General features: G+C 39.7%; 1 protein-coding gene, 3 non-coding genes and 1 pseudogene across 4 annotated transcripts in view; all 5 read right to left on the bottom strand.

Annotated features, from left to right (window-relative positions):
* Nucleotides 1-19,487, bottom strand: part of GTF2A1 (general transcription factor IIA subunit 1) — a 47,094-nt gene that overhangs the window by 23,496 nt on the left and 4,111 nt on the right. Inside the window, exons 2-4 of the mRNA XM_066342519.1 lie at nt 18,243-18,344; nt 6,051-6,249; nt 4,035-4,099 (exon numbers count right to left, since the gene is read on the bottom strand). Coding sequence (XP_066198616.1) covers nt 4,035-4,099; nt 6,051-6,249; nt 18,243-18,344 — 366 coding nt within the window. The remainder of the gene's footprint in view (nt 1-4,034; nt 4,100-6,050; nt 6,250-18,242; nt 18,345-19,487) is intronic.
* TRNAA-AGC (transfer RNA alanine (anticodon AGC)) lies at nt 3,074-3,150 on the bottom strand. The gene has a single exon. It is a non-coding gene; the product is annotated as a tRNA-Ala (tRNA).
* LOC136377976 (small nucleolar RNA SNORA79) lies at nt 4,634-4,777 on the bottom strand. Its single transcript, XR_010746570.1, has one exon. It is a non-coding gene; the product is annotated as a small nucleolar RNA SNORA79 (small nucleolar RNA).
* LOC136377958 (small nucleolar RNA SNORA33) lies at nt 11,415-11,545 on the bottom strand. The gene has a single exon (XR_010746556.1). It is a non-coding gene; the product is annotated as a small nucleolar RNA SNORA33 (small nucleolar RNA).
* Nucleotides 18,396-18,525, bottom strand: LOC136377737 (U4 spliceosomal RNA; annotated as a pseudogene).

Genomic DNA, 19,487 nt, shown 5'->3' with positions numbered 1-19,487 from the left:
TTCAAGTGGCTATTAATAAGTATTTGTTGAGTGATGTACCATACAGAAACCATCTTTTATTAATGGCTACTGAAAATTTCTTCTAGTATTTTATGAAATAACCCTACCATAATAACTGCAGTACAGCAATCATTTTATTAAAAAAGAAAAACTTGCAAAGCTGGTCTGATGTAAGTACTGTTCTCTGAGTTCCCTGAAATAGCCTTCTCCCTCATAACACGACCCCATGTATTTATGAAATCACATGATCTTTATTTATGTTCCTTTACAAAGCAGAGAGAGCTATTAAAAAAAATCAAAACTATTTTAATGAATATCTTTAAACCAGAAATGATAACGCAAACAAAAACTCAAAAAAACTTTTCTAAAGAGCTTATACTGATTGTTTTAGAACATGCAAAATACATGGAGCAAACACTGAAGACATCAAGTAAAATGCTAAAATACACATAAATGCTAATCCTGATTTCAGTTTCTGACCTCTGATCTGCTAAACGCACATGCTCTTTAGAATCAAGTAGATGTAACAAATCAGTAAGAGACAGGCCACCGATTTTACCCAGGTCTCTTTAAATACATTCTCGGCCCTGGGAGGGTAGCTTCGTTGGTTCTGGTTCGAGTGTCGTCCCTACATGCTGAGGTTGCAGGTTAGATCCCCGGTCAAGGCACATACAAGGATCAATGAACTACGGCATGAATAAGTAGAACAACAAATTGGAGTTTCTAAGTTTCTCTCTCTCTCTCTCTCCTTTCCTCTCACCAAAAATCACTTTAAAAAAAATTTAAACACATTCTCTCTCACAACACGTATAGTCATTCAAAATTAAATGGGCCTACTGCAAGTGATTTTAACAAATTTCTGTTTTAAAATGACACAAGTTATTCTCTAGGAAATTGTCTCAATAGTACCAACTGCAATATGAACCCTACAGTAAGACATTTTTTTAAGTCATTTATTTATTTTGAGAGACGGAAAGAGAGAGAGATGGCGGTGGCAGGGCAGGGAGATGAGAAGCATCAAATCATGGGTGCTTTTCATACATGCCTGACCGGGGGCAGGCTCAAGCCAAACCAGTGACCCTTTGCTCAAGCCAGCAACCCTGGGCTCAAGCCAGAGACTTAGACCTGTGGGTTCAAGCCAGCGGCCTTGGGATCTCGTGGTGTTGAGCCTACGCTCATTCTGGTGACCTTGCAGTCAAACCGGCAAGCCTGTACTCTCAAGACCTTGGAGTTTCAAACTGGGCTCCCAGCGTCCAGGGCTGACGCTCAACCCACTGCACCACCACCAGTCAGATAAGACTTTGTTTTTTAAGGGTGAAGGTTAAAAAGAAATGTGAGGCCCTGGCCAGTTGGCTCAGTGGTGGAGCGTTGGCCTGGCGTGCAGGAGTCCCGGGTTCGATTCCCGGCCAGGGCACACAGGAGAAGTGCCCATCTGCTTCTGCACCCCTCCCCCTCTCCTTCCTCTCTGTCTCTCTCTTCCCCTCCCGCAGCCAAGGCTCCATTGGAGCAAGGTTGGCCCAGGCGCTGGGGATGGCTCTATGGCCTCTGCCTCAGGTGCTAGAATGGCTCTGGTTGCAACAGAGCGACGCCCCAGTTGGGCAGAGCATCGCCCCCTGGTGGGCATGCCGGGTGGATCTCAGTCAGGTGCATGCGGGAGTCTGTCTGACTGCCTCCCCGTTTCGAACTTCAGAAAAATACAAAAAAATAAAAATAAAAAAAGAAATGTGAGGCCTTAGACTTGAAATAAATTTTTCTGAATAAAAATTCTTGTGAGAAATACTAGGCACAGGATTTTATGATTTTCATACAGAAGAACTGATTCCAACAACTTGAACTGAAAGTACAAATAAGAGATCCCTGATTTTTCATGAATTTTAAAACTGCAGTTTCTACTACCATGTAAACTCTGCAATTCTGCCAAGCTATAATTTGTAAGGCTGGTATATATAAAGAAGTCTAGTAGGTGAGCTTTGCTTCCCATCTGGTTTATAAATCACAAATGAGCTCTGAGGCTCACTACTCATTACTCAGCAAATAGAAGTGATTTTTTTAAAATGCTGCTTTTTCGTTAAAAAAAAAAAAAAAAAACTGGGGCCCTGGCCGGTTGGCTCAGTGGTAGAGCGTCGGCCTGGCATGCAGGAGTCCCAGGTTCGATTCCCGGCCAGGGCACACAGGAGAAGCGCCCATCTGCTTCTCCACCCCTCCCCCTCTCCTTCCTCTCTGTCTCTCTCTTCCCCTCCCGCAGCCAAGGCTCCGTTGGAGCAAAGATGGCCCGGGCGCTGGGGATGGCTCTGTGGCCTCTGCCTCAGGCACTAGAATGGCTCTGGATTCAACAGAGCGACGCCCCAGATGGGCAGAGCATCGCCCCCTGGTGGGCGTGCCGGGTGGATCCCGGTAGGGCGCATGCGGGAGTCTGTCTGACTGCCTCCCCGTTTCCAGCTTCGGAAAAATGAAAAACAAAAACAAAAACAAAAAAAAACTGGATCTGAAAAAGTATCTCATTGCCAACACTAGATTAAAAGATCTTTTTTAAAATAATGATTCTTATCTTTACATAAAAATCTGGCTGAATTAGAAAAAAAATGTCAGAGCTGAGATACCACTAAAAGTCAATATATTTTAATCAGCACAGGGCTATGAGAAAGGGCTAGTACAACTATCCTACTGTTTTTTGTTGTTGTTTTTTTATCTTTAAGAATATAGGCAAATATTTTCTAAGGTTCTGAAAGCTTCTTTCTTTCTTTCTTTTTTTTTTTTTTTTTTTTTTTATTTTTCTGAAGCTGGAAACAGGGAGAGACAGTCGGACAGACTCCCGCATGCGCCCGACCGGGATCCACCCGGCAGCCCACCAGGGGCGACGCTCTGCCCACCAGGGGGTGATGCTCTGCCCATCCTGGGCGTCGCCATGTTGCGACCAGAGCCACTCTAGCGCCTGGGGCAGAGGCCACAGAGCCATCCCCAGCGCCTGGGCCGTCTTTGCTCCAATGGAGCCTTGGCTGCGGGAGGGGAAGAGAGAGACAGAGAGGGAAAGCACGGCGGAGGGGTAGAGAAGCAAATGGGCGCTTCTCCTGTGTGCCCTGGCCGGGAATCGAACCCGGGTCCCTCCGCACGCTAGGCCGACGCTCTACCGCTGAGCCAACCGGCCAGGGCCTGAAAGCTTCTTTCAATTTTACTGTTATACCATACTACATCTGATGGGAAATATTATATGTCCTAAGTAAAATAAGAAAATTTGACTAACGCCTGACCTGTGGTGGTGCAGTGGGTAAAGTGTCGACCTGAAACACTGAAATCTCCAGCTCAAGGCCCTGGGCTCTCCTTGTCAAAGCACATGTGGGAGTTGATGCTTCCTGCTCCTCCCCCCCTTTCTTTCTCTCTCTCTCTCTCTCTCTCTCTCTCTCCTAAGTGAATAAATAAAATCTTTAAAAAAAAAAAAAAGAAAGCTTGACTGCCTATGAAGGTCAGTAGATATCCCTCAGAAATATCTCAAGTCTAATGTACAATAAATACAACTGGTTAAAATGCATTTTAAAGTAGCGATTTATATATTGTAATAAAAGTTATTAGGCTATATACTATTGTTAAAATTTGGCAAAATTTTTTAATGTTTGATCTTAAAAATAGTTACCTTGAACTACTTAAAAAAAATTTTTAAGTTTTTAATTCTTAGCATCCTTACCTCTTGCAATTAATGGATCTTAAAGGATCTTTTGCAAATGAACAATACTTGGCATAATATGGTTGGCAGGTCCCCTAAACCTCTTTTCCAAAAACCTCAGAGATTGAAATAACTCCCACAAAGTATTATTCTTCTGGTATTTTCAACAGAAAATTGTATAATTTTATGAACTTCAATGTCTAAGTATCAAGTTAACCTTTAGATTTGCTTCTAAATCCAGTATTTAGGAAACCAAATAAAATAGCCATTTTGCTCAAGCTTTGAAATAAACTTTGCTAATGTAAAATCTACCTAAACAGGATCACAATTTGGGTTAGAATACGTTGACCAAACAGTGCTATGTTTTGAATCTTACCATGTTTGATGCATTCATATGCTGTATCAGCTTAGAGTCAGGAACAATAACTTGCGGCGCTGCAGCTATTAAAACAAAAGCACACACGCAATGAGCCATGAGGCTAGTTCATAATCCCCAGAATGCTAGACAATGCTGAAAACTCTTCCATACTTCCCACATTTTCTCCATTCAGTTGCTCTCAACCACCTGTTATCTCAAAATGCTATAAATTTCCATAATAAATAACAACTGCCATAATATCTTCTGCTGGAAAACATCAATTAAAAAAAAAAAAAGATGAGTAACAATACCTGGTGACTCAAAGGAACCTGGGGACAAGAAGTAGCAGGATACCTATCACCTTAAACATATGTATTTATGTGCATTCAACTGGAAACTGTCTTGCAAACTTAGAATAATTTTATTGACAAAACATTACTGTTGGGATGAGTTATTAACCCATGAAGAGTGAGCTCAAAAAGTTAAAACTACGGTAGCTTTTTTTACATCTACATAGCCCTTTTCTCTCAATTTGACACTTGACAGAATCTTAATTACTTCTATCAACCTTAAAAATACCAATCAAAAATAAGGCAACATTACGTAAGTGTAAAAGAAACTGTTTGATCCCGCAAATTTCAGAGAATGAACAGATAATCCCATTACCCTAACATTCTCTGAGTGAAGAAAATCACATTTTAATGTATGATGACCTAAAATCCTAGTGCCAAGCCTGAAGGCAACAGGAGGAACAGTCATCAACAGATGAAAAAGATAACATTATCTGACACAAAGTATAGAATATTAGAAATCTTATTTGATATACAGTATAATAATCCAAATAGACATTTCTCCTATGCATTGCCATCGATACACTCTCAAATGAGGCAAACAGGTAACTAAACAGTTACTTTAAAATAATCTTTCCATTTATTGTCATTCCTTTCTTCAGTAACAAGATTTACAAAACTCGAATGCCCAGGAAGTTTTATAACCGAATACAGCAGTGCACCCTCGTCTTCGGGGATACGATCTGATAACTGACGAGGGCTACTACGTGTCCAGCATATAGAGCATGGATCACCAGACAGAGAAATGCTTCACGTCCCAGACAGGACAAAGCAGGACAGCTCTAGTTGTCATCATGATACTCACAGTAGCACACAATTTAAGACTTGTGAATTACTTATTTCTGGAATTTTCCATTTAATTCTTTCGAACCACAGTTGCCCGAAAGTAAGTGAAATTGTGGAAAGCCAAATGTTATAATGGAGGACTACTCTAGATGTCTGTCATGATAAAAAATGCGTACTATATGTATAATGAAGCAAGCTTTTTAACCTTTTCAGGGCCCAGATATTTCTCGGCTTTGAAATGTTGTAAGAGCTACTTCACAAAGCCTTTGTAAGGTTTCCATGAAACAAAACCTTTAAAATGACTTACAGAGTATAAAGCAGTATGGACACAGACTTTAAGTACCTACTTGTTTTTTCTTACCTTTAAATCAAGTAATATAAATTAAGATATATTATACCGGTATACTACTCTTCACTTAAAAGAACTCTAATTCAATTTAGACTTATACAAATTACTATGGAACTGATTTTTAGATTGCCAAAGTATAGTTACAAAAATCCTCCAATAGTTAAGATACCTATATATTTATAAAGACTAAACACAAATATATCTTTGATGGAACAAATCCGTTTCATAAAGAAAGCAGATAATGATTTTACTGCATAAAACATCGAAACACTTAGTAAATAAACATTTATGGATTTGACTTATTTCAGAAAATCACCATTATGTAGCTTTCTCAAAAGAAGTATTAACATACATATAATATATAAGTATGTTAGGGTTTCAATTAATGAATTATTTATTACTATACAAATAGGATCTACATGTTAATCAAATTAGTTAATACATATACCCTCCTCAACTAACAGAAAGAAAAACCCCAGAGTACTTCTCTTCTCTGAAAATGACCAAGTTCACTGCCAAGCGGTGAGTAGGGAAAGTGGCCAGGCTCACCCTGCTGCGAGGCGGGAATGAGCACCTGCTGCGTCTGCGCCTGCTGGGGCACGGCGGGCTGCGGCGGGGCTTGCTGGTGGTGGTGGTGGTGCTGCTGCTGCTGGCTCTGGTGCTGCTGCTGGACTTGCAATAAAAGCTGCTGCTCTTCCGAGTGAAATCCGTCTACTGCCCTGGACTGCATCAGTTTACTCTCCCACAACTAAGGCAAAGAACATTCAAGATTTCTAAGTGAAAAGTCAGGGAAGATAACTGCAGACATATGGACATAACATATTTGATTAGTCTGTTTGTAAAATCCTTCCATTTTCAAAACTGATACAATCACAAAAATCAACCGATCACTAATCTTTATGCAAGTGTATGCAATAATAAAAACTAACTTTTTAAGTATCAAACCTCATTTTTTTGCTACCTTAGAGTACTGAAAAAAATTTTTTTTGTTTCTTTTTATGTCTTCAACAAACTTTCTATGATAGTTCTTTAGCTATCAGGCAGATTTTAATAAAAGCAAATTTTTAGTAATCAAAAAAATTTTTATATCAAATCTATTAACTATTTTTATGGAAATTTTTCCTTAACACAAAGTTTTCTAACTTTTAAATAACATACAGAACATAAATATATCCTCTCCTGATATAAACAATGAGAAACATTTTAGAGGCAATCCTCAAATTAGAAAAGCCCAAATTTAAGCCTTGACCCAGTAGCTCAGTTGGTTAGTGTCGTCCTGATACACCCAGGTTGCGAGTTCAATCCCCAGACAGGGCACATACAAGAATCAACCAACATACAAGACCTGCCCAGTGGTGGCACAGTGGACAGAGCGTCAACCTGGGAAGCTGAGGTCCCATGTTCAAAACCCAGAGGCCGCCAGCTTGAGTGTAGGATCGCTGGCTTGAGCATGATATCATCAACATGATACCACGGTCACTGGCTTCAGCAAGGAGTCACTGGCTCAGCTTGAGCCCCCCTCCTCCCCCCGGTCAAGGCACCTATGGGAAGCAATCAATGAACAATTAAAGTGCCACAAATACAAGTTGATGCTTCTCATCTCTCTCCCTTTCTCTCTCTCTCTAAAATAAAACTGATAAATGCATAAATAAGTGGAACAAATCAGTGTTTTTCTCTCTCCCCACTCACTCTAAAATCAATATATAAAAATGTAAGCACTGCTTGGATAGCTCAGTCAGAGCACCATCCTGAAGCACAGAGTCGCCCATTCAATCCCCGGTCAGAGCACATACAGGAACAGACCAATGTTCTCTCTCTCTTTTTCTCTCACTAAAATCAATAAACACTTAAAAAAACCTTTTTTAAAAAATAAAAGCTCAACTTTCCATCTGTCCAATCCTATATAAGGAAAAAGAAACAAAAATGCCTAATGTTTTTAGAGGTATTCTCAACTCTCTACCCATCTTGAAGTTGCCTTCCCTCTCCCACTATGACAAGGATTGACAATCTGTTTGCTTAGCCACTTCCATTTTCCTCATCTCATCCTTAGACAATTTCTGTGATGAGGAAAAATAAATCAGAAGTAAGCAAAAGGAAGAAGAAAAAGAAAATATAACTACTCCATCCTTCTCAACACATTTCTTCTCCACGAGGTAACATGCAATCTGGAGAGCCTCAACCCTTACAAGAAATTGCCCGAGGCCTGACCTGTGGTGGTGCAGTGGGATAAAGCATCGACCTGGAACACTGAGGTTGCCGGTTCGAAACCTTGGGCTTGCCTGGTCAAGGCACATATAGGAGTTGATGCTTCCTGCTCCTCCCCCTTCTCTCTCTCTCTCTCTCTCCCCTCTCTCTAAAAATCAATAAAATATTTTTTAAAAAATTAAAAAAAAAAAGAAATTGCCCAAGGAAATCACAAACTGTTCCTAAACATATAAAATTATATTCAGTCACTTTATAAACAAGTATCTACACATACCTTGTTTTCTTCCCTAGAATCTAATCTTGAGATATTACCTAAATCACCTGAGGCTTCTATCGGATTTTTCCAGAAGCTCCGTTTGCCATACTTACAGGGATTTTTTATAATCTCCTGACACTTCCACCTGTTCTAGAAATTATATATTTGTATCTACATGCCACGAACAATTTCAGCATGTCTCTAATGACTTAATAAAAACGTAAACTAAAGGTGAATTTCTGAGAGCAATCATTCCCCTGCAGGCTCAGTTTAGTCTTGCCTAAAGATTGTTCTTCATAGACAGAACAATATCTACCTCATGAATTCTTGTAAGGCCTAAATAATACATCTATACAAAACATTTATCACAACTAGCATAAAGTCAGTGATCAATAAATGCTAGTTGTTATAATTATGGTGGTGGTAATCTTAGACATTACACCAGAAGACAGGAACCCAGTTAGTTCTGGTTTGGTCACTAACTGGCTTTGTGGACAAATCATTTATCTTTGTTGGACATTTTCCTCATCTAAAAGAGGACAAGATAATACTTCTAAACTTACTTCCAGCTAATAAATTGAAGTCTCTGTAAATCCCAGACGAAAAACAGCTAGAATTCTTCCTAGGGTCACAAAGGACTATATTTTCTGAGAGCTGAGTTGTGCCTGGCTCATCTCTGTAAAGCGGGCACCTAGCACAGCACACAGTACCAATAGGCGCCTAATGTGTTCTATAAAACCTAGCTTTTAGTGAGCCAAAAATCAAGATGAAAAGACTGTACTATTAATTAGTGCTTTAAGAAAGCTTTTAGGCCCTGGCCGGTTGGCTCAGTGGTAGAGCGTCGGCCTGGCGTGCAGAGGTCCTGGATTCGATTCCCGGCCAGGGCACACAGGAGAAGCACCAATCTGCTTCTCCACCCCTCCCCCTCTCCTTCCTCTCTGTCTCTCTCTTCCTCTCCCGCAGCCGAGGCTCCATTGGAGCAAAGATGCCCCGGCCGCTGGGGATGGCTCCTTGGCCTCTGCCCCAGGCGCTAGAGTGGCTCTGGTCGCGACAGAGCGACGCCCCAGAGGGGCAGAGCATCACCCCCTGGTGGGCATGCTGGGTGGATCCCAGTCGGGCGCATGCGGGAGTCTGTCTGTCTCTCCCCGTTTCCAGCTTCAGAAAAATACAAAAGAAAGCTTTTAGACCCTGGCCAGTTAGCTCAGTGGTAGAGCATGAGCCTGGCATGCAGGAGTCCCGAGTTTGATTCCCAGCCAGGGCACACAGGAGAAGCACCCAACTGCTTCTTCCACCCTTCCTCCTCTCCTTTCTCTCTGTTTCTCTCTTCCCCTCCTGCAGCCAACGTTCTATTGGAGCAAAGCTGGCCGGGGCACTGAGGATGGCTCCGTGGCCTCCAACTCAGGCACTAGAATGGCTCCAGTTGCAACAGGGCAACATCCTAGATGGGCAGAGCATCGCCCCCTGGTGGGCATGATGGATCCCGGTCAGGTGCATTCGGGAGTCTATATCTCCCCGCTTCTAACTTCAGAAAAATACCAAAAAAAAAAAAAAAAAAGATAGCTTTTAAACTATAATTTAACACTTCAGTTTTATCACCTCAAATTGGTCTACCCACAGCAATATGACCCATCACATGAAGCACCCATGCCATTGGCAAACACTAAATGAATACATATTATGTGTTGCTAATTGCTTGGTACCACTTACTCACCTAACCTCCCAAGTCAGTGACCTGAGTCAGAATCTACCTCCAAACCCCATCATTACTGGCAATTTCCCTTCCGAAGCTTGGTTACAATCTACTCCTGCTATTCTGGCCCTGGTTCAAGTCCTTTCCTCCCACACAAGTATTACTGTAAAGTAATGACTGAGCTCCCCACATCAAGTCATGAATTCTAAAAATAATTATTGACTATCTCCTATATGCTAGACACTGTTAGTGGCATCGAGAACAGATAATGAACATTTCTAACAAAAATCCTTGTCCACAGAGTCTACAGTCTAGTGGAAATTGTCCTTCAGGTGATCCTCTATAAATCAGTGGTCCTCAAAACCCAACGTTGGGCCAGGTCGTTAGGCATACTAATTCTCAGGCACCACCCCAGACCTACTGAATCAGCAACTCTTAGGGTAGAGCCAGGAATATCTTTTAATAACTTGTCCGGGTTATTCTGATGCAAGCTAAAGTTAGAACCACCAATGCTTTCCAAACTGCGATTACAATCCTTTAATGGATTATTAAAAGTCAATGTGAGCCTGACCTGTGGTGGTGCAGTGGATAAAGCATCGACCTGGAATGCTTAGGTCGCCGGTTTGAAACCCTGGGCTTGCCTGGTCAAGGCACATATGGGAGCTGATGTTTCCTGCTCCTTATCTCTCTCTCCTCTACAAAATGAATAAATAAAATAATAATAATAATAATAATAAGTCATTGTAAGCCCTGGCCACGTGGTTCAGTTGGTTAGAACTTGGTCCGATATGCAGAGGAGGCTGGTTCAATCCCTGACAGGCATATACAGAAACAGAGTGATGTTTCTTGTCTCTATTCTCTGTCTGCCCTTTCCTCTCTCTCTAAAATCAATAAATATTTTTAAAAATAAGTAAAAATAAGTCAATCTGAATTTTTTGCAAATGCAATCAAATAAAATTACCAGACCACTCCCCTATTGAGTCATACTCTGAAACAGTAGTCCAAAAATCTGCAATTTAACTGGAACTCCAGATAATCCTTCCCACTCTAAAGACCAAGCTCCACATGGTATACATTACTTCTCCAACTGTTACTATAATTTGCACTATTTCCTTATGGTGCTAAACTATATATTTGCAGTTCCCTGAAAACAGCTTCCTTCTCTTCTGTGTGAATCTTAGCAAACCACTCCGTATGACTGGCAGTGTCCCTTCATAGTTCCCCAAACACCACAAAGGCCAAAGTTACACAACCTCAAAAAGACCCTTAACTGCCTCTATACCTTAAGAGATATTTCTTATTTTAAAAAATATTACTATACTTTTCATATGAAGTCAACTATCCCTATTAAAGAACTCATTCAGGGCAGAGATTATGTCTTATTCGGGAGCTAAAAAAATGGTCCAGAATTTACCATTCAACATGAATTCAAAGTAGAGAAGGGAAAACAAATGCTACTGACATGGGGTAGGGCAAGTCTTGACTGCGTAAGACACTACACCACTGGGAAGTGAACAGAAAATGAAACGTTCCTGGCTCTAACCTACTAAATGCCAAAGGTGTCCCTTTTCAGCTGCTTTGGGAGTAGACAAGGGGAAAGGGTATTGTTGGAGCAGTCTATCGAGAACCAGTATTTATTAAATACCAAGTACTGTTCTAGGTAATGTAAAAAATACAAAAAATAGTACCAAATATTTCACATTAAGCTTGTAATACCAAATAAGTTCAAATTAATTGAGTGTTCAATTTTATTTATTTATTTTCTTATAGCCATTTTCAGGGACCTTAATGACTTTAAATATCTTTAAGGTTCATAACATGGCTTTACTATTGCCAGCTCTCTCCAAAGTTCTGCAGAAACACATTCAGGTAAGCAGATTCATTGGCTGTCTTTCAATTTTATTTTTTACATAATTTTACTTATCAAAGTATTCTTTTTTTGAGAGAGAGAGAGACAGGAAGGGATAGAGAGGGTAAGAAACATCAACTTGTAGTTGCTTTTACTTTAGCTGTACATTGATTGCTTCTCATATGTGCCTTGACTGGGGCGAGCCAGTGTCCCCTTGTTCAAGCCAGGGATCATGTGAACAATTCCCCTGCTCAAGCTGGTGACTCCATGCTAATGAGCTGGGGTTCAGAGCCAATGACCTGGGGTTTTACATTAGCGACCTCAGTGTTCCCAGTCGATGCTTTATCTACTAAGCCACCAGCGGTCAGGCAAAATATTCTACTTTTAAAATATTAGCTGTTTAAAGTAATATAATACTGTTGGGGCAACGGTGATCATATTAAAATTACTGAAAACCACCAGAAATACTGAATTGTTAGTTATTTTGCTTATAGAAAATAGGAAAAAATCCTTTTTCCTCCTCATTTTTATAGTACAGTGCTCTTTTTTATTATTATTATTTTTAGAGAACAGAGATAGAGAAGGGAGGAACAGGAAGCATCAACTCCCACATGTGCCTTGACTGGGCAAGCCCAGGGTTTTGAACCGGCTACCTCATATAGTACAGTGCTCTATTCCCTAAAACAGCAGCTATTGTTTCGGGCAGCCCTTCAGCAAGGTCTCAAAAATTAGACACAAAGAAAATTTATTTTGTTTCCCAAATGATTCGGATGTGCATCTCTGTACACCATAATAACTAGACTAATGCTGAATTCTTACTTTGTAAATACTTTTATGTACAGGCTCATTTTTCACACACACAAAAAATCCTTAAGATAGGCATTATCATTATCTCCTTTTTACAGAAAAAGGAACCCAAGGAACATGAAGTTATGTAACTTATCCAACATCGCCAACCAATGCAAAACTGGGATGCAATCTCGGCATGTGACTCCAGTATCTGCAGTCAGGGCTGGACCCTGAGTGAACAATGAAGGCCCTTTGTTCTGGATCCTAGGCATCTAGCTCTCTTGCCTCACTATAATCCCAACTCTGGTCCAAGTCTCTGGTCTCTAAATTGTACTGCTGCTATCAGAAAAGGTCTAGTCACAACTCTGGTACCTTCCTTTTTACTAAATACTGTTGATGTCATTTAATGACAAAAGGCCTACATTCAAGTCTTTATCACTTGCTAAATGACTTTTTTTTTTTTTCCGAGACAGAGTCTGAGAGAGGGATAGATAGGGACAGACAGACAGGAACGGAGAGAGACAAGAAGCATCAATCATCACTTTTTCGTTGCAACACCTTAGTTGTTCATTGATTGCTTTCTCATATGTGCCTTGACCACGGGCCTTCAGCAGACCGAGTAACCCCTTGCTTGAGCCAGCAACCTTGGGTCCAAGCTGGTGAGCTTTGCTCAAACCAGATGAGCCCGCGCTCAAGCTGGCGACCTCAGGGTCTCGAACCTGGTCCTCCGTATCTCAGTCCGACGCTCTATCCACTGCACCACCGCCTGGTCAGGCGCTAAATGTTAAAGCATATTCCCTCTGAGTCTATTTCTTTTTACCTATTAAGATGTGATTAGATCTATTGATCTCTGGCAGTATGCTGGGCTAGATAGTCTGAAGGATTCTCCTAATTTCATAGAACACCTAGCTCCTGGATAAAACTTTAAAAAACTGCATTTCATGGCTCCCTAAAAATGACAGAGTCTTCCGCAAAGGCAAAAGAAGTGGCATAATAGATTATTCAACAGAAGCCAGTTACACTAACATCCTACAATGAATAGGACAGCCCTCTCCAACAAAGAATTAAACCGGTTCAAAATGACAGCAGCGCCAAGGTTGAGAAAGCTGATCTAGAGGCAGATAAACTGAGTTTCAGATTTGTCTCCAACTGAGGAAATTCTTCTCACTTTGATTTACTGAGAAGAAAGGCTATGGTCCAAGTATACAATTATATATAACTAGAGTGTATTTAGAATAGTGAATCTTGGTCATGGGTGGTTTTGCCCCCCAACATTGGACAATGTCTAGAGACACTTTTGGTCATCAGAACTGAGGGGTGCTACTGGCATCTAGTGGGCAGAAGCCAGTTACACTAACATCCTACAATGAATAGGACAGCCCTCTCCAACAAAGAATTAAACAGGTTCAAAATGACAGCAGTGCCAAGGTTGAGAAAGCTGATCTAGAGGCAGATAAACTGAGTTTCAGGTTTGTCTCCAATTGAGGAAATTCTTCTCACTTTGATTTACTGAGAAGAAGGCTATGTTTTACTTCTCCGATGGAGCTTGCTGTTTGGATACGGGTAGGTCTGACAGTCTAAAAGTCAGAATGGTTTTATCATTCACTTTAAAGAGGATTTCTAGATTATCATTCCCAGCCAAAGTCACTCATCAACCCAAAACACAATTTACATTCATATATAGGTTTACTGAAAACGAAGACTATGCTTTATGTCTTTTCTTTCTCCACGGTTCAAGGTCCACAGTCTTGAGAATGAGATTGAACTTTAAAATCATCTTCCTTCCTTCATTATCTAGGTAAACTTCAAATTACATGCACTCTCATTACTTATTTTAATTCATAATCTATTTCAGCAATATATCCTTCAAAGCCAAATAGAAGCTTTTAATGAAAGTTTGTGAAATGGCCAAAAAGGAGTGAGGGGCTAGGGCTAAATGACAAAGTTCTTCACAAAACATAAATATGAAATCAAAGTCAGTTTTTTTATTAGCAAGAATGTTTAAACCTGCATGGTTCAGCAGAGTAGCCACTAACCACACATAGCAATTTAAATTAAAATTAATTGTAATTAGATAAAAATTCACTTCAGTTCCACTAATCACATTTCAAGTGCTTTAAATGGCCACACATGTCTAATGGCTACCATAATGAAGAGTACAAATACAGAACATTTCCTTCACCACAGAAAGTCCTATTAGAGAGTGTTGGCTGTCCAAAGTTAAAACTAGGACACAATGTAGAAATTTCAATGAGATCCTCAAGAAACTAGTGCAGAGAATTAAAATAACAAACTCATTTTAGTCTAACAGTTTTATTTTTAATCTACTTACCATCCAGAACAGAAAAGTATGACCCATTTAAAAAACAACAAAAAATATTAAACTACTTAGTTCAGATAGGTTCTGAGTCACATTTGTAATTTATTGCTTAAATTAAGTATTTACTGAATAGCAATAACATATGTCAGGCACTCTGGTAGGAGCTGGGGATTCAAAGTTGAGTAAGTTATAATTTGTATTATTAAAAACCTTATTAAACAAACAAAAATGGTGCACAACCTATAAAACATTAACTTATTTATAAATTATATATTGTACATTATACATATAAAATGCAGGTGGAAAATGGGAGATGATATTTACAAACAGCAGCTCCAATAAGGGGTTACTATCCAAAATATATAAAGAACTCACAAAGCTCAGCAACAAACAAGCAAACAATCCAATTAAAAAATGGGGAGACGACCTGAACAGACAGTTCTTGCAGGAAGACATACAAAGGGCCAAAAGACATATGAAAAGATGCTCATCTACATTAGCTATTAGAGAAATACAAATTAAAACTACAATGAGATACCACCTCACACCTGTTAGATGGGCTATTAGCAAGAAGACAGGTAACAACTGTCTGGAGAGGCTTGGAGAAAAAGGAACCCTCATTCACTGCTAGTGGGAATGCAGACTGGCACCCCATTGTGAAAAAAAGTATGGTGGTTCCTCAAAAAATTAAGAACAGAACTACCATATGACCCAGCAATCCCTTTTCTGGAGATCTACCCCCAAAACTCAAAAACACTAGTATGTGAAGACACATGCACCCTGTGTTTATCCCATCCTTCTTCACAGCAGCTGAGACATGGAAACAACCAAAGTGTGCCTCCATTGAGGATTAGATAAAGATGGGGTGCATCTATACAATGGAATACTACTCAGCCAAAAGAAATGACGACATATTGCCATTTACGACAACATGGACGGACCTTGAGAACATTCTACTGAGTGAAATAAGTAAATGAGAAAAAGCATAGAACTATATAATATCACAGATAGGTGGGATATAAAACTAAGACTCATGGACATAGATCAAAGTGGTTACCAGGGGGAAGGAGAAAAGAGGGACAAATATACAGTGAAGGAAAATTATTTAACTTTGGGTGATGGGTGCACAACATAATAAACAGTTCAAATGCTACAGAAAATGTTTATCTGAAACCTATGTATTCTTATTGATCAATGTCATCCCATTAAATTTAATTTTCTAAATAAAATTAAAAAGAACATGCAGGTGGAGCAGTTTGTCTCAAAGACAGCCCACTCCCTGTGTTCTTAATTTTTTGATTCTACTGGGACCAGTAGGAAAAAACAATTCCCCAGACTTCGTGAAAAGCAAGAGTAGATAACAAACAATATGGACTGACCACTAGTTTGACCTGGAGTAATTAAAGTGTTTGAGATTGACTATGCCGAAAAGTGTTCTACCTTCTCTATAAGGTCACAGAACAAGGACACCTGATAAAATTATAAGAACATAACAAAGATTATAAATATTTACTCCGTGTAACATAAAGGAATCAAACTAAGCTTATTCATTTCTCCCAGTAACTTGATGCTCTTCTTCCAATTCACGTCTCAAAGTCGGCATTCTTTCACTTGTATTTTTAGATCCTTACTCTTCAGTTTTAATAACCGTTACATTTCTCTCAGGATAAATAGCTCATCATACTTAAACCTATGTTTTATTCCTTCCTCACACGGGCAGGTTCTTACTGAAAACTACAGAAGCTGCCCAGAATCAGTTGCCAAAACACTCTAAAACATATTTCATCACCACCATAAAGGGGAGGCTTGCTTTTAAGTTTCTAAATTATACTTCCATTGAATTGATAAAAAAGACCACAACAAATGTTCTTTAGCATTCATAAACTGTGATAACTTATTGGTACATAGCTCTAAATGAGCTCAATTTCTAAGCCAGCAGTTTTAAAATGTTTGGTCAAGATCACTTTCAACAATTACCGAGGACCTCAAGTAACTTTTAAGAAATTAGAACTAAGGTTTTAAAATATGTTTACTAATTCATTTAAAAATCATGTAACCATTACATGTTATCATAAATAACACATTTTTTTTTTCTGTATTTTTCTGAAGCCGGAAACGGGGAGAGACAGTCAGACAGACTCCCGCATGCGCCCGACGGGGGATCCACCCCCCACCCCCCCACCCCCGGCACGCCCACCAGGGGGCAATGCTCTGCCCCTCCAGGGGGTCGCTCTGCTGCAACCAGAGCCACTCTAGCGCCTGGGGCAGAGGCCAAGGAGCCATCCCCAGCGCCCGGGCCATCTTTGCTCCAATGGAGCCTCGCTGCGGGAGGGGAAGAGAGAGACAGAGAGGAAGGAGAGGGGGAGGGGTGGAGAAGCAGATGGGCGCTTCTCCTGTGTGCCCTGGCCGGGAATCGAACCCGGGACCTCTGCACGCCAGGCCGACGCTCTACCACTGAGCCAACCGGCCAGGGCCATAAATAACACATTTTTAATGAAAATACCATAAGGGCCAAATAAAATTTAGTGAGAAATGGCTTAAAGAAAAACAGCTGGAGTCTCATATTGGCTTTTGCATTCACTTTGTCATTTTGGTTGAAATATACTTAATGTGTAAAGAAAAAAATCTGCCTTTCCAGAGTTATGTAACTGGGAGAGGAAAAAGTATTTTAAGCCATGACTTCTTAAAAGTCAGCTGCAATATAGAATCTGAAACCATACACCAACGACCCTGACATACTCTTTGATGAAAAACCATTAACTCATCTTTCACTTTGAATGGATTCTCAACATCATGCATGGTCGTTTGGAAATATGAGTTCAGTGAATTATGCAGATACTACATGTGTTAACATATTTCAGTCCTGGCCAGAGCGTCCTCCCTGTACCCGAGGTCACAGATTTGATCCCTAGTCAGGGCACATATAAGAAGCCACCAATAAGTGTGTAACTAAATGGAACTAAGTGAAACAATCAGCTAATGTTACTCTCTCTCTCTCTCACTCTCAAATCAATGGGAAAAAATTTTTTTAATGTTAACACATTTTATTACAGAATATCAAACACTTGTATTTCTTAATATCAACAGTGATCTCAGCATGCATCAATAACTTCTGCTGCATATGAAATAGTTATCTCAAGAACAAACACATGTGCATTTGAGTTGAGAGTTAAACATAGCACTTTTTTCACGGAACACACTTCGAACATGTGAGAAACTATGGTTATTTGTACTTGTTATTTGGTCAAACTGTTACAAACCCCTGAAAAAGCCTGAGGGAAACCCAAGTTGTCCATGGACCACACTTTGAGAACCACTGTCCTGAACAGTAAGACAAAAATATTCCATAATTTCATGAGTAATAACACCACCAAGAAAACACAAATGCTAAATAAAAGTAAATATTTCTGCTTAAATCTAAGGACATCCAAAGGACAGAAGACTAGCTACCAAAGTAAAATATATGATAAACGCCACAGTTGGCCAATATAAAGAATGAAACTCAAGAACACAAAATCCTTTTTGAAGAACTTATTCAATTTGTACAATATAAACACATTTTAGAATACAGGAAAAATTATGGATTACTCTCTGGCTAAAGAGAATATTTTTAGAAGGGGGAGAGGACTCACAGTTTTTAGTTCCATCAGAACTTGCTCATCAACTCCATCATCCAAAAAGATGTCTCTCACATCATTAATAACATCTTCAATCACAGATCTGTATAATTTAGGCTTTAAAAAGAAAAAAAGACTTTTGGAAAAGATCTTTTTCACATAGTAAAATGTGTAACATTTTCACAAATTCAATGTAATACAACAGTAACTTTTCCAACTATCTAGAACTTATTTTAATTAGCAATAATCGTGCCTCGGATAAACCTCATTGGCTACGATCCTGCCACTGTGCAAAGCTTCTACAACTTATTTCAGAAGATATAACTTTAAAGATATAACCATCCTAGAAAACATCATTTGCCTTAAACTGGATTATTTGATGATTGCCTATTTTAATACAAGTTTTAACACCATTTAATGCTACTCAAACAGAAACGGTCCTTATGCATACAAGGTTATACAATTTCCAGTTATAATTTCCTATGTTGTTATAGTCAAAACACCTAACGTGGTCCAATACTTAATGGGTTACTATGTCTGGTTCCTAATATTCCTTACTTGGTTTAACCCTTACTGTAATCCATAACCTTGCCACTAAATCTTAGACTTCAGAGATTCATATGCACTACAGCCATCTGTCTGAATATATGCAGAACTCAATGACTATACAAATTTTAAAATCATCTAACTTCTGTTTTGTTACCCAGTCTGTACTTTTAAGATTGTCCTGGTTCTGGCCGGTTTGCTCAATGGATAGTGTCCACCTGGTGTATGGATACCCCCGGTTTGATTCCCAGTGAGGGCACACAAAAGAAGCAACCATCTGATTCTCTCCCTTTCATTGTCCCCCTCCCCTCTCTCTTCCTCTCCTGCAGCCAGTGGTTGGATTGGTTTGAGTGTTGGCCTCCAGCACTGAAGATAGCTTGATTGGTCCAAGCACATCAGCCTCAGGCACTAAAAATAGCTAGGCTGATTTGAGCTTCAGCCCCAAACAGAGGCTGCCAGGTGGATCCTGATTGGGGCACATTCCCCTCCTGTCACTTAAAAAAAAAAAATTATCCCAATAAACTCTTAGTACACCCACAATAACAGGTCTCAAAATCCCAGAGGAACAGGTACGCTTAATCTCTTTCCCAAAACTTCCTTCCTCCTACTACAGCTCAGTTAATGGTATGACACAGAATAAAATAACCTTGATGTTTAGTTTTTAAACTACTATTATTGTTGGTATTACTTGAGGCTTTCAGAAGGATAAAATGA

Source organism: Saccopteryx leptura, chromosome 6, assembly GCF_036850995.1.
Source record: "Saccopteryx leptura isolate mSacLep1 chromosome 6, mSacLep1_pri_phased_curated, whole genome shotgun sequence".
NCBI classification, from domain to species: Eukaryota; Metazoa; Chordata; class Mammalia; order Chiroptera; family Emballonuridae; genus Saccopteryx; species Saccopteryx leptura.
This window is presented reverse-complemented; position numbering and strand designations above follow the sequence as displayed.